Source organism: Desmodus rotundus, chromosome 5, assembly GCF_022682495.2.
Source record: "Desmodus rotundus isolate HL8 chromosome 5, HLdesRot8A.1, whole genome shotgun sequence".
Classification (NCBI taxonomy): domain Eukaryota; kingdom Metazoa; phylum Chordata; class Mammalia; order Chiroptera; family Phyllostomidae; genus Desmodus; species Desmodus rotundus.
Window position 1 is genome coordinate 8,414,408 of NC_071391.1, and position 14,976 is coordinate 8,429,383.

Here is a 14,976-nt window from a genome sequence, read left to right on the forward strand (position 1 = left end):
CGCTCTCTCTGAGAGCGGTTCCACTTCCGAACTCTGCAGATGGCTCCCAAATGTTCATTCGATTGTGGGGAAGGAAAGGAACTGACTCCCTTTCCCACTTCTACAAAAAACGGGCGGCGTTTGGTGGGGCGTGGCAGGAATGTGGAATGAGGTGATTCCTTCACTGCTTTGTAATTCTAGGCACGCCAGTTCATTTCTCTGAGTCTCAGTTGTTTATACTACAAAAATTCTTAATAGTAGCCCTGGCTGGTGTGGCTCAGTGGGTTGAGTGCCAGACTGATCTGAAAGATCACTGGTTCAATTCCCAGTCAGGGCACTTGCCTGGGTTGTGGCCCGGGGCCCCAGTGGGGGGTGCATGAGAGGCAACCACACATTGATGTTTCTCTCCCTCTCTTTCTCCCTCCTTCCTCCTTCTCTCTAAAAATAAATAAAATCTTTTTTAAAAAAAATTCTTAATAGTAGGTGTGGGGATTCAATGAAGTAACTGAGTGTACTTTTTTTTTTTTTTTTAATCCAAGTTGCTATCTTAATCACATTGGCTGCCCTGGGAAAGCTCCCCTTTGATGTTAAAGCAGTTCCTGAAACTCAACACTCTAAAACTGGACGGTTCCACCCCCACCCTCCCACCCGAATCAGCCTTCTAATTCTGTCTTCTTCCCAGATGATATGCACAGGAGTAACAACTAGTCTGTCACCTCGTCCAGTTGTTTCTTTCCTTCAGACGTTCGTCAGCGCTTCTGTCTTGCTCTGGACCCTCGTCACTTCCTGCCTCAGCTAAGAGTCTCTTTCTCCCCCAACAGGCTCTGGTAGCATCCCAGATCCCACCTTCCAGCCTTTCTAACATTTGCAACTTTGCCCTTGCTTGTGAAATTGTTTCTGATTTGTAGGACTACCAATCTCAGGCCACAGACTTTCCTGTGTAAGAAATGTAACTTTTCCCCCTTATGACTAGTTAATTTCTTTTCAACTCTCTTTTCCACCAGAGTGGTAGAAACCGATCTCAGACAGTTCAGGGTGTTTACCACCCTTGATTCATGAGGTACATACCTTTTGGAAAATTAACATAGGGCCACAGAGGGGAGAGGGGAAGGATTCATCTAATCCTCAGTGTCAGTTGTTTGAGCTGCATTATCCAGCCTGATCCTGTCTGTGGAATGAACTCAAAGAGTCTGGAGACTTTGCTAGAAATATATGATAAAGATTAAATAAAAGGTCTTAAGAGTTTGCAAACTGGGAACACAGCTAAGCAAAAACCCCAGAAGTGTTCCAAAGAAGAAAGAATAGTTAATAGTTCTCACAGTAAAAAGTACATTCTTGAGAATTATCAGTCCTACATTTTTAGCCCTATGATTGGTCCAGATGTCACGTAGTGTGGACGATGGATGCCAGGTGGTCCAGAAGATGGGTGCCAGGAGGTCTGGCCACATCAGTGGTCTGGATATGTGAGTCCTTCAAGGCGTACTCAGAGGATTATCCGGAGTTCTTGTGTATTTCCAGATGTATATCCTAGTATTGACACAGGACCACAAGGTTCAAAAAGTTTAAGTTCCCAGGCTGGTTAGAACAAGAATTGAGTCTTTCCTCATGCCTCAACCTCCATAATGTTAATGACTTTAGCTGTTAAAGTGACTCTATTTTATATAGTCCCTATCTTCATTCTTTCTGCAGTCACTTGTCCACACAGTTTGCCACTAAATCTACCCAGGAAATGGAGCTTCTTCTATATTATTGGCCAATGGAGCAGGGCATAGCGTTCCTTTCTCAGGGACCTACCAACAGCTATGCATACATCCCCTTCCTACTGTGTCTCCCTTCCCAGCCTAGGAATTCTGTACCTCCTCTGGGGAGAGGTTGAGATTGGGGGGAATAGGAAGGACTCTGAGATCAAGTTCTTACCTGTAATATTTCCTGCAAGGTCAAATGCCCTGAATCCTTTCTGTGCCCTCAGGGGTTGGCGTTTCAAACTCAAAAGCCTTGAAAGGACTCCCCTTTTCCTCCTTTCTTCTGTCACAGCCATAAACTCCTCAGTAGAGGGACACCTCTCATTTCACTCACAGTGGTATCCCCAATGGCACAGTGCCTGACGGGCACACAATGGGTCCTCAATAAAGATCTGTCCAATAAATGAGTTACTGGGTCTCTCTCCCATTACTCTGTCCCTTTCCAATCCACCCAGTTAGTATCTTTCAGAGGAATCTTCTGGAAGTGTGGTTATTACTCCAAAGCTCAACTGCTGTTCTGCCACCAACCCAAAAAAGCCTAACCACCTCTGGTTCAAGGCCCAAACCAAATGGATCCATTTTAGTGTCTACCACATTCAGGAACTTAAGATACCTGGCCCATCAGGCAGCCTGTCATTCAACCAACAAGTTAGGAAGTTCCTGCTGTGCCAGGCACTGTGTCAGACTGAGAAACAAGGGTGACCAGGACAACCGCGGGTTCTTGCCATCGCAGTTTACATTCTAGTGGAGAACCCACACATCAAACAGATACTTGCTAACAGTTCAATGTTCATAGTTATCCAGAGTGGCTCAGAGGAGAGTTATAGGATGTAGTGGGGACTAAACTTCAGTTAGGGGGTCAAGGAAAAGGCCCCAGAGGAAGCACCATTTAAGGTGAGGTTGAAGTTTACTTTGAAAGGCATGAGAGAAGGGAAAGAGGGGGTTGACGAAAATGTTCCAGGCAAAAGTACTAGAACCAGCCAGAGTGGGTAAGTTTGAGAACTTGAAAGGCCAGTGTGGCTGGAGAGAGATGAGGCGAGACTGTGGAGTTCTCACAGCATGGACTAAATGGTGCAGTACTTAGGGGAAGAGACTCCTCTATCAGAAACACCCTCATTCAGGTCTCAACAAAAAATGCCACCTCCTCAGAGATGCCCTCCCTGCTTAAAGTAGCCCATCCCTGTGATCCACAGCCCCTCCCGTGCCCTTTACTTGGATTTGTTTTATTCTTAGGATTTACCACCCTGGGATTTTCTCACGTGTTGATTGTCTAGGTGTCTATGGGTTCCCCTGCCCTGTGACCCCAGAATGTAAGCTCCAAGAAAGCAGAAACCTTGTCTTTCTTGTTCACCGTTTGTACCTCCAGTTATCACAAAGGAGGTGCCCAGTCAATATTTGAATGAATGAAAATCCTGGGGAGTAGTGAAAATGATTTTTCACTGAAGGTAGAAGCCTGGCTGTTCATTGGGAAGTGGGTCCAAATAGGATGCACGACCAATTAGAATGCTATTTTGTTGGTACAGGGGAGAGTTGATATTAGTCTGGACAATCTTGCTTGGCTTTCAGGATAATGATGACAAACACGAATATTTACAATGTACTTAACTATGCATCAAGTTTAGTTCGAAGCACTTTTTAAATATTAAGTCCTCATCTCAACCCTATGAGTTAATCCAACCTTTATTATCACTGCTCTCTTTCACAGTTGAGGGAATTAGGCAGAGGAGTTCACACAGTTTACTAGCTGGGTGGAGCTGGCGGTGGAGCACACACCATCTGACTTCGGAGTCCACGCGTACTTGCAACTTTTATTCCTCTCCAAGCCTCTGTGCTGCTTCTGCTCTTGGGATGCCCTCTGTTCTTCTCTTCTATCTGAATTTGGCCCCGTGTCAAAGTCAGGATCACAACTCTTGAGGGAAGAAGACTTCACTGAACACACTTGTCTGTCCTGCTGCTGGGTCTGGATCCCTTATAGCCCACACCACACGTTCTGTACATGATTTCTGGGAGTATCTTACTTTATAGTTATCCACAAAGAATTCTACACGATCTGAGTTGGAAGGGACCAAGAAGTCATGTAGGAAAGGGTCAGAAAAGCTGAAGACTTGCCCCAGATTGCCGAGCAAATTGGTAGTAGAGGCAGGACCCGAACGGTTTCTTGGCCAGTGTTGGTCTCTCAATCCATGTGCATCTGTGCCTTCTTCACCGGGTCACCTAGCAGTCTCTCAAAGGGTAGTCCGAGAAACACCTCCGAATCACGTGGGGCACGTACCGAAAATGCAGGCTTGCTAAGGCTGACCTCAGGAATATGCATTTTACCAAGTTCGTTAGGAAGTTCTCGTGTACACCAGAGTTTGCAAGACTACGGTCCCACGGCCCAGCGCGGACAGGTCTCAAAAATGTTGCTGAATGTCTTTGGCTTTCAATTCCCACTGCATCATGGGAAATGTAGTTCCGGATCACTTCTCGGGCGGCTGCAGGGAGCATTTTACGGAAGGAGCCGCGTTGGTCCGGAAATAGCCGAGTGTTCTCTGGCGGGCCCTTTCCTGCCCCGTTGCATTCTGGGAAAGGGCAGTTTCCGTTGGGTGCTGGAGTCTGAGGCGCGCGACCCGCCGCAGTCCCACGTGAAGGGCTACGCGATCATCGCTCGGCGGGGCTTCTCCCCGCTCGCCGCGGAGCGTCCCGGAAGCTGCGGGAACAGAACTGGCCCGCGACAGCTCCGAAGCTAATCCCGGAGCTCGGTGTGTGGCGCCTCGGAGCACAGCGACGGCGCCATGTCCCTAATTTGCTCTAGTGAGTATCGGCTGCGGCCGATCGCGGGTCGCGGGAGGCCGGAGAGGGGAGCGGGAGGATCTGCAGGCCACTGCGGCGCCGGGGCAAGGCCGGAGGTGAAAACGGGGCTCTCGGGGAGCAGGGCGGCGGCCTGTCAGGACGGGGGTCGTCCTCTTCAGCGAGAGATGCATTTGCGCAGCGCTTTACAGTTTACGTAACGTCTCAAGTTTATTATCGTGACATCACTGGGGCCAGCCACCTCGTTTACGCAGTGGAAATTGAGGCCTGAACAGAGGGATCTGGTGTAGCAATCAGGATACCCAAGGCTGGTGCAGGATCCTCCTCCGATAGGCTTTGTGACCTGGTGCTCGGCTCTGGGCCTCAGTTTCCTCTGCAAAACGAGAGCAGTGCACTGGGTGTTGTTTGAGCTCCCGCTCGGTCGCAGAGCTTCTGCAGTTTGCGGAGTGAGCGAGCGAGAGTCAGTGACGGGGCTGGAAGCCAGGTCTCGATCTCCCAGACTCACCCTGCAGGACTAACGAAAACAGCGTGCGTTTATAAAGCCTTTAGTAGTTTGCAGTGCGCTTCCAAGCGTGTGGTCTCATTTTATCCTCACAAGAATTCTTCAAAGCTGAAGTAAAGGGCCGTTTTTTCAGATGAGGATGTGAGGTTCAGGGAAAGTGTGGTTTATCGGATGCTGCACAGTTAAGTGGCAGAGCTGAGTGATGGAGCTATGTTCTCTGATCGCGAATCCGTGCTTTTTTCAGGCTTATGCCGTCTTCCCTTTTGGCATTTTACTGTGGCCTGAAGATGTTTTCCATTCCCGTTGTTCCATCAGGTTACTAGTTTCTCATCCCTGTCTCTTTGCTTTCTAACTCTTAAGCCTTTTACTCTTAGAATCTCTTCCTAAATCCAAAAACCGGCAGGGACAGAGGGAGGAAGGAAGGGCCGCGGAGACTAGGAAAAGGAGCACTTCACATCGAAGAAGGCACAGTGTGCGGAGTATCTTCACGGTTATTGCTTCCTTCCGGTCTTGAGGAAGCTTTCTTCCACATCCCCCGCACGGTCCTTCCTCTCCTTCGCTCGCGCAGCCGGCAGACTGTTGCCCAAGTGCGTGTGGCGCATCTGCGCGGGCAGAGCAGCTGCGACCTCTGCCTTCGGGAGGTGCCAGACTGCTGAGACGGCTGTAGACTGCGGGGGGGGGGGGGGGGGGGGGTTGTGAGGATGGATGCGTTAATCTCTGGAAAGTGTGTACAGGTGTGCTTGCTGGGTGGCTCGTAAACAACATGCAGATGATTTGTGTTGTTATAGCTCTTACCACGTCGCTTTGTAATTTCTGTGTCTGGTGATGCACCTAGGCTGTGGACCAGAGGTTTTCAGCTGGTGTGCTGCAAGGATTTTAAAAACATGTGATACCTGACTATTTCGTCAGGGACACTGACCTCTTTGCCCTTAGATTGTCAAATAAAAATATAACAATAGCCAACACAGTGATAGCTATCTGGTGTGAATGAATTAAAATTATACCTATTTTTTGTCAGATTGGCAAAAAATATGATACAGTTTTGTTGTGCCAGAGAATTTTAGTAATTACTTTATGTGTGCCGTGAGATGAAAAAGGTTGAAAGTCGCTGCTCTGGACTGAGATTTGAGTGGCTTCATATGTTGCTCCGTGTCCTGGAGTGTAATGGTGCCCGAGCATCTTTGTTCAAAAGGAGATGGGCAGGGATGATTGATTGGCGGCTCTCCAGGTGCCTGGCTCCTAGTAGTTGTGCAGTAGTTGTTGGCTATCTGACTGTCTGAGACTGATGGAGAAACTAGTTATGTAGCCGGAAAGCACTCTGGGGACAGTTCAAAGCTGGCTTGGTGTGATGTCTTGATTCCTGTTGGTTGAGTGGGGGGACACATGGCCTTGTTGAGGCCAAGCAGCAGAGAAGGCATCCCCTTGGCCCAAGGTGCCTCTCGCCACCCCACGTCCACGGGCCTACCTTTTCTCTGCAGTCTCCAATGAAGTGCCAGAGCACCCGTGTGTGTCCCCTGTCTCTAATCATGTCTACGAGCGGCGGCTCATCGAGAAGTACATCGCAGAGAACGGCACAGACCCCATCAACAACCAGCCGCTGTCCGAGGAGCAGCTCATCGACATCAAAGGTGCCTAGAGGCTGGCCGCCAGCCAGGGCCATCTCAGCTCAGAGCCGGAGACGGCGGGTGGTGGTGTCAGCGCGGGAGGAAGAGAGGATGGCCTGTTCCTGAAAGCTAACGGGGAGAAGAGTGGCGGAGGAGCCTGGGTTATGTCTCCTCACGCTCGCTTTCCCTCTCTCGGCAGTTGCTCACCCGATCCGGCCCAAGCCTCCCTCGGCCACCAGCATCCCCGCCATTCTGAAAGCCTTACAGGATGAGTGGGTGAGTGCCTGGGAAGGAATCGATGTCTTCCTCGCTCGAAGACATCACCGGGCTAGGACTTGGGGGTGGGAATGGTGGGGCGTTACTTTCTCTTTGGAGGGGCAGGGTGCTCGTGGGGGAGGAGTCTGGTTGCTGCAGTCACGCAGATCTGGGTTCCATGCTTAGCTCCGTTGCCACGTGACCTTAAGCAAGTGGCTCAAGTGCACATTCTAGTTACCCTGACTGTACGACATGGCTTAGTGCCTCTCGGGGTTTCGGAAGAATTAGAGTGTAAACTTCATGACATCAGGGGCTTGTTTCACCTGTGGGTGTGTCTCGGCACCAAGAGCACTAAAATACGAACGAATGAGTGAACGCATCTTGAACTGCCCGGCACGGTGCCGGACACGGTAAGGGCAGTCAGCAAACAGCTGCAGCGCTATTACTCCCTCTTGGTGAGGTGATGGCGTCACAGCTGAGGTTTGCTGGTGAGTTAGGGGAGGTGGGTGTGGGAAAGAGCTGGCTCCCACTCCTGTTGGTGTGCCCTTTGGGTCCCAGATACTGGGCTAGGCCGAGGGATGGAGACAGTGTCCTCTTTGCTAGGGCTGAGTGCTGGGTGCTCCCAGCCCCTCCCCACCCCTCACAGTGGTGTTTCCTCCTCCCAGGACGCGGTCATGCTACACAGCTTCACTCTGCGCCAGCAGCTGCAGACAACCCGCCAAGAGCTGTCCCATGCGCTGTACCAGCACGACGCCGCCTGCCGTGTCATCGCCCGTCTCACCAAGGAAGTCACCGCTGCCCGAGAAGGTGCTGCCTCTCCCTCCAGTCCCCCAGTCTGGGCTGGTCCTGCTTCTTCGTATCCCATTGCTAACGCTGTCTTCTCTCTCAGCTCTGGCTACCCTGAAACCACAGGCTGGTCTCATTGTGCCCCAGGCTGTGCCAAGCTCACAGCCAAGTGTTGTGGTGAGTGTTGTCTCTGTCCCCTTTGCCAGCTGCCCTTTTGAGTGCGGTGGCTCACGTGGCTCTCCTGTAAGTGTCTTTGGTGTTCCATGCTTCCCTCACCCTCACCTTTCCTCTGTTCAGGGTGCAGGTGAGCCGATGGATTTGGGCGAGCTGGTGGGAATGACCCCCGAGATTATCCAGAAGGTAGGTCTTGCTCTCACTTGGTGGGAATGCTGTGGGCCTCGCTGTTCACCCTGAGTCCCGCATGAACAGAAACCCCATCCACACGCGGAAAAGGGAGAGTTGTGCCGAGCAAGGACTTGGGCCAGACTGCCTGGGTTGGTATTTTGATGTCACCATTTATAGACTTTGTGACCTAGGACTGAGTTAACCAACCCTTCTGTGTTCATTTCCCTTGCTTCTAAAATGAGAATAATAGTACCTACTGTGTAGACTGAAGGAATTTAACAAACTAATTACTGATAAGTGCAGCTTGTAGCTCTTCTTGTTATCGAGGTCCTTTGCAGATATTAAAACACTTTGTTACATGTTTTTTTCCCCTGAGGGAGACAGGACAGGAATTAGCGCTTTTATTTTATAGATTGAGAATCTGAGGCTCAGCTCAAAGGTGCACTCACAAGACACAGAGCTGGCCTGACATCCGGCCCAGCGCTCTGTTGCCTTCACGGAGCCCCCCTGGGCAGGGCTTGGTAGTTATCTTTGCCAAATGGTTCAGACTGTCGCCTTGCCTCTCAGCTCTCATCTTAGTGGCGTAGACCTGGTCTGGGAGCTCTGCAGAACTGGCTCGCTCCTCGCCTGGCCATTTGTCACCTCTGTGGCCTTGGGCAAGTGACTTCACTTCTCTAAGGCTCAGTTTTCTCCTCTGTGAAACACAGCCATCAACACCCACCTCATAAGCTTCGAGTGAGAGTAGAAGGAGATGGTGTTTGTAAGCCTTTAGCACAGACCTCGGCAGATAACGAGTTTTTGCTGATGTTACCAGCATCCGCCATGCTGATGTCTTGACACAATAACTTGTCTTACATTCAGTATATTCTCCTTTCTCTTCCCCAGCTTCAAGACAAGGCCACTGTGCTAACCACGGAGCGTAAGAAGGTAAGTCTTCTCCCAGAGCAGGAGAGAGAGGTGGCCAGGTGGAGGCAGCTGACCCCTTAGGAAAGGGGGCTGTCCGAGCCCTGCATTCATTGCCGTTTTCCTTGGGGGGCTTTTGCTTTTTCTCAGAGAGGGAAGACTGTGCCTGAGGAGCTTGTGAAGCCAGAAGAGCTCAGCAAATACCGGCAGGTGGCATCCCATGTGGTGAGTGGCTGGGTCCTCTTGACCTTGGACATAGGGCCCTCCGTGCTGTTTCTGGCTGGGCAGGCTAGCCCGGAAAGCACTGGCAGAGAGCCGTCCGGGGCCTCTGGCCCCATTTCTAGCCTTGGCTGCTAAGTTGTCAGGGCTCCTCTTCCTGCGCAGCTCTGGCTTTCCTGGTAATGCAGTGAGGGAGGTACTGTGTCCAGGCAGAAGGCCAAGTGCCGTGGATAAGGAACACAAGTCACGCTTGTTCCCTGGGCTCGGGCTGGCCATGGGGCAGTTGTGTGGCTCTGTGGCCTGCCTGGATTCGGCCATGACTGGGTTTGGTGTGCGCAGGGGTTGCACAGTGCCAGCATTCCTGGGATCCTCGCCCTGGACCTCTGCCCTTCCGACACCAACAAGATCCTCACTGGTGAGAGCTGGCCTGGCCCTGCAGGCCGAGGTGGGGGCGGCAGGGAAGGTTCATGCTCCTGTGCGCGGGCCTGGGGACAAAAGTACCTCCTTCAGCAGAGGGACCTGGAAGGGCTTGACTCCTTTTTGGATCTCATGTGGGTCCTTTCCAGGTGGGGCAGATAAAAATGTTGTTGTCTTCGACAAGAGTTCTGAGCAAATCTTGGCCACGCTCAAAGGCCATACCAAGAAAGTCACCAGTGTGGTGTTTCACCCTTCCCAGGTAAGGGGTTCTCCCGGCCACCCTGAGTCCCTCATTCCCGAGCCCTGTTTCAGTGGTGTAGGATCCCAGAACCCACCCTCGTCCCCTGCTCTCTCCTTGGTAGAGTGAAGTAGACCCAAGAAAGATCGCTGACTCTCTAGAGTGGACATTCAGGGGTCTCTGTTTGGAGTCATGGGGTTCCTCTTTACAGGACCCGCTAAAATGGGCCTTCAGAGCAGGGGGAGAGAGGAAATGTGTATCTTCCACAAGCATCTTCATTGAAATAGTTTGTGTCGGGAAAAGGACAAAACCCTACTGTGGTGTTAATACAAGCTACAGAAAGCAAAGCTCAACAAAATCTCGACTCCGATCTGGAGAAGTATTCCCGTGGTCCTCGAGAGTGGGGGCGAAAAGCTTGCTGTTAACTGTGGAAAGCGGGGCGTGTTAAAACAGGTGGGGACTGCTGGTTCAGAGGGTCAAGGCAGCTCATGAGACCAGCCCCACGACGTTGTGGGATTTGAATTCTTAGATCCAGGGCAGTTTGGGTTTGGATCTGCAAGACGGTGGCTGGGTTCGTGCTTGTCATAGTCAGCCTTTCCCTGTACCTTCAGGAAATTAGAGACGGAAGGGTAACGGGGAATTTTTCATAAAACAAACTTACTCAAACGAAAGCACTCTTTTCTTAACCACTGGGTGTTAACATTGCTCTTACGACGTCATGTTGACAAAGACGGGGGGTTGGCTTTGCCTTACGGTTTGTAATGTCCTGACAAGTAATTAGTTGGTGACACTATGCGAGTTTCTCCTGTCCCAAATTTTACTAAGAGTCCTTAAGAAGTGTGGGAGCCAGTGAACATGCTCTTGCAGCCCCTGCAGACCCAGCAGTGTTCAGACCTGTGCCGTCCCAGAGAGTGGGCATTGCCTGCCGGCATGTGCTTTTTTCCATAGAATAAGTCAGTCCGTTCCCCAATTGGAGTAGTCCCATCTCCCTGAAGGTGTAGGATATTGCACTCTGCTGCAGTTATGCTTTTTACCACTAGATGGCGAGGCCGCCTCTCTGAGGCCCAATGTTGTTGGATTTACCATTTGAATGTCATTTGCCAGTGGCCCTCTCAGTGTCATTGGTGGGTGGTTCCAGGCAGGGCAGGGCGGAAAGGAGAAGCAGCTGCTGGGGTCATAGCTGTCCCCAGCCCGTTTTGTGAGAATGATACGGTCTGCCTCTTCTCTCTCACAGTCTGCCTCTGCTTTCCTCTAGGAGCTGGTGTTTTCTGCCTCTCCAGATGCCACTATCAGGATTTGGTCGGTCCCGAACGCCTCTTGTGTACAGGTTGTTCGGGCCCATGAGAGCGCGGTGACAGGCCTCAGCCTCCACGCCACTGGTGACTATCTCCTGAGCTCCTCTGATGACCAGGTGTGGTCCCAGCCAGGGCCTTGCAGGCGGCCTTGGACACGGTGGGAGGAGGGAACAGCTCACCAACCCCAGCCGGCTCCCCGGAACCCCAGGGAGGATGTGGCCCCTGCCGAGAGGGGCTGGCTTTCCCAGGGTTTGCCAAACTAGGCTGCCTGCTCCCTGAAGGGCCCCCACTTTCTCACTGGCTTCCTGTCTCTGTTTTTCTAGTACTGGGCCTTCTCTGACATCCAGACAGGGCGTGTGCTCACCAAGGTGACAGATGAGACCTCTGGCTGCTGTAAGCTGTCTCTTCGTTGTCTGTTACTTATGTTTGTGTTGTATCTGCTCACTTGTTCTCGTGAAAGTACACTTAGCTCCAGGGCCTGCTGGGTGCCAGGCATGGCTCTGGTCACGGTGGGGAATGGGAGGAAGAGGAAGCCGCCTTCTGCCAAGCCTCGTCTCCCCCAGGGGGCCCTGACCGCGAGTCCCTCTCCCCTCTCCACAGCTCTCACCTGTGCACAGTTCCATCCCGATGGACTCATTTTTGGAACAGGGACCATGGACTCTCAGATCAAGATCTGGGACCTGAAGGTAGGACGTGGGGCCTCCCCCTGGGCCCGAAGGTCGGAACTCTGAGGGCTGCTCAGTGTGATACGTGCTTGTGGCCTCTGGTTCTAGGGCTCTCCCAGGGTGGAGAGTGGCTCTGTGTGTGTGATGTGGTCAGGGTAGCCTGGGGACTTGGGCTGGGCCATCCACCCCCGCCATTCCTTCTGGCCGCCGTTCCCTCAAAGACAGGTGGGGGGACTTCTCAAAGGTGGGAGTTTGGTGAGCTCCATTTCCTACCTGTCACGACCTGTGGGGGACATTTACTCACCGCCCTCCGTCTGTAGGAGCGTACCAACGTGGCCAACTTCCCGGGTCACTCGGGCCCCATCACCAGCATTGCCTTCTCCGAGAACGGCTACTACCTGGCCACAGCAGCCGATGACTCCTCTGTCAAGCTCTGGGATCTGCGCAAGCTTAAGAACTTTAAGACATTGCAGCTGGATAACAACTTTGAGGTGTGTCCCCCTCCCCCACCTCTCTCAGTTTCGTCCTTGCTTGTCGATGGTTCATTGAATTAATCTGAACTTGTCTTCATTCCCAATTGCCCCCTGGTTTCTGTTCCTCTCGTGTGACTTCTGTTCTGGCTCTGGCAGGTGAAGTCACTGATCTTTGACCAGAGCGGAACCTACCTGGCCCTGGGGGGCACAGACGTCCAGATCTACATCTGCAAACAGTGGACAGAGATTCTTCACTTCACAGGTAGAGGCTGGCCCTGGGACCCTAGGGGCTCTGGGTGCTCTGGCCTTAACCGGGTGAGGAGTTTCTAGGGGTAGGCATTAACATGCCTCAGCAACTTTTAACCACAACCTAAGGCAGTAGAGTTTAGTGACTAAGAAAATGGACTCACGAGTCAGAGAGCTTGGCTTTACATGCTGGCTCTGCCTCTTCAGGCTGTGTGACGTAGGGCAAGTTACTTAACCTCTCTGGGGCATGGTAATAGTACGTACCCATTAGGGTCGATGTGAGGTTTAGATGAGTGTGTGTATGAGGGTGCTGGAACAGTGTCTTACACACAGAAAGGATCTTCCATTGTCACCATTCAGTATTGTGTCCTAGTCCCTTGTGGGATTAGAGGAGTGAGTCCGGGAGGCCGGGTCTTCGCACTAACGGAATTTCTAGTCAGGCTAGGGAGGCAGAGGTAAGTGACTTCGCACCCAGTTCCTTATTGCGACGGTAAGTACCAGAGAAGAAAGGTGCAAAACGCTGAGGCAGTGGGTAACAGGTCTCCAGCCTCCTAATAGCTGTGTGGCCCTGGGTACGTGGCTTTCCCTTTCAGTGTTGCAGCTTCTCCGTCTTTAAAACGGGCATGTAGGTACTGCTTTGCAGATTGTGCCAGCTGGTGACACGGGGTGGCATGTGTGGTGACAGGGTGCCTGCTGCACACTGGGGGCTGGATCAACAGCAGCGGCTGCTGTCTTTGTTGGCAGCATTCTTGCCCCCGTTAGCAGGTTGTGGGCAGGACTCAAGATGCTTCCCCGCCCACACGTACCCCTGACCCTGCCCAGCGTGTGGAGTTTCAGAGGCATGCAGGCCTAACTGTCGGGCCCATGGGTGTGGGCCCTCCCTGGACCCCCTGTTCCGATGAGGAGTCAAGTGAGGTGGAGTGGCAGGCTGGAAGCCAGGGGACTGTAGTGGGGAGCTGGCTGGCTCCAGGGGCAACCCTAAGCTTGCCTGGAGGAAGTTGCACTAATGTTCATGAACTGCCTGAGCACCTTGGGGAGTGTAGCCCAGCCCCTTCTGCCCCCGCTCCAGCCCTGCCCTGTGTTCGGGGCCCAGGTTCCCTGGAGCTGGAACCCTGGGAGCTCGCACAAGCTGATGGGCTGTTCCAGTTACATGCAAAGAGTTAGAACTAGATAGATCCCAACAGGCTGATTACTGAAGTTTAAACCAAGCTGAACACTCAGCTGCATTTTAAAAACAGCAAGATGTGCGAAGTGGCGAACCGGACTCTGCGTGCCTCATGGGTCAGTCAGTGCCCTCTGCCCAGCTCACAGTCAGCTCCCGCACTTGAGCAGAATCGCAGTCGCCCCCAAAGCTAAGGCCAGGGGAAAGGGTAGTCCTCCATTCGCTCAGCCCACCAGCAGAGCTCGAGTGCCCACCCCGTGCACATGCCAGGCACTGCGTGCGGCCCTGCAGGTGAAAGTAGTGCAGTAGGCGAGAGCCCTGCCCTCGGGAGTGTACAGCCCGAGGGAAAAAGCCAATCAGTCACATGCACTGTGGTGAGCACCGGGGGTGGGACTGGATGGGAAGGGGAAACGCCCCTCACGATGCCTCTTGTTTCTCTCCTCAGAGCATAGCGGCCTGACCACAGGGGTGGCCTTTGGGCACCACGCCAAGTTCATCGCTTCCACGGGCATGGACAGGAGCCTCAAGTTCTACAGCCTGTAGGCCCTGTCCCTTCTGACAGGAGCTGGGCCTCATCTCAGTGGTGGGGTAGAGTTAGGGTTGGGATGGGGGGAGGAAGGGGAGACTACTGGGGGGGAGGGGTCTATGGGGTGGGGCGTTCACATCATTTCACTCTGGTCTGGGTGGTGGCCCAAGAGCCATGGCGGCCTGGGCCACCCTCCTCCGTGCAGCCTCCAGGCCTGATGGGAGCAGACGTGGGAGGTAGCACTGCCACCCTCTGAAGGCTCCGGTCGGAACCCAGGCGTCTCCCCTCATGTGGGTCACTGATGGTGGTGGCCATTCCACACCCACCTGGTTTCAGTTCCTGGGAGACGGGGACTGGCTGAGCCAAGGGAACTGTGAAGGGATGGGCGCGAGGGCTCATGCAGGGTTTTGTAAGCAGTGATCTAGTTTCATTAAAAAAAGAAAACAATAAACGTAGCCCCCTCCCTGTGTGTGTCTGTAGCAGGAACACCCGTGCAGGGCGGGCGGGCGGGGACGCTGCGGGACATGGGCGTTGGGAAGCCTGGTGGTCACTCTCACCCCCCAAACCCTTTTTTAAATTTGCACAACGGAAATCAAAGAAAATGAAAACAAATCTACAAGCCGTTTGTCAGAATGTATCTTCGTGTGTCTTGACATGTCGCTCGTGCTGCCACTTGCCACAAGCCTGGCAGGGAGGGAGAAGTGTGGACAAGGTGGCCTTTTCTTGCTGGTGAGGAGCTGGGAGCCTGTGAGTGAGGTCTCTTCAGCTGGAAGTGGTAGGCAGCCTGCCCCTGTTTGGCTGAAATCAGGAGATCTTTGTAACTGGCATT

At 52.7% G+C, this 14,976-nt stretch overlaps 1 protein-coding gene across 1 annotated transcript; it reads left to right on the top strand.

Annotated features, from left to right (window-relative positions):
* The first annotated feature begins 4,281 nt into the window (after positions 1 to 4,281).
* On the top strand, positions 4,282 to 14,598 carry PRPF19 (pre-mRNA processing factor 19). The gene is made up of 16 exons (XM_024574358.3): positions 4,282 to 4,514; positions 6,492 to 6,641; positions 6,817 to 6,893; positions 7,538 to 7,679; positions 7,762 to 7,835; positions 7,956 to 8,018; positions 8,889 to 8,930; positions 9,057 to 9,131; positions 9,465 to 9,540; positions 9,692 to 9,801; positions 11,036 to 11,191; positions 11,399 to 11,468; positions 11,676 to 11,761; positions 12,061 to 12,231; positions 12,370 to 12,475; positions 14,067 to 14,598. The coding sequence occupies exons 1-16, from the start codon at positions 4,496 to 4,498 to the stop codon at positions 14,162 to 14,164; spliced, it is 1,515 nt and encodes a 504-aa protein (XP_024430126.1). The 5' UTR covers positions 4,282 to 4,495; the 3' UTR covers positions 14,165 to 14,598.
* The last annotated feature ends 378 nt before the right edge of the window (positions 14,599 to 14,976 follow it).

Bases quoted from the DNA above. Each gene is read 5' to 3' on its own strand.
- PRPF19 (XM_024574358.3), top strand. The intron at 7,836-7,955 runs GTGAGTGTTGTC...TCCTCTGTTCAG, and splicing joins GCTCACAGCCAAGTGTTGTG to GGTGCAGGTGAGCCGATGGA. The intron at 11,192-11,398 runs GTGTGGTCCCAG...CTGTTTTTCTAG, and splicing joins TGAGCTCCTCTGATGACCAG to TACTGGGCCTTCTCTGACAT.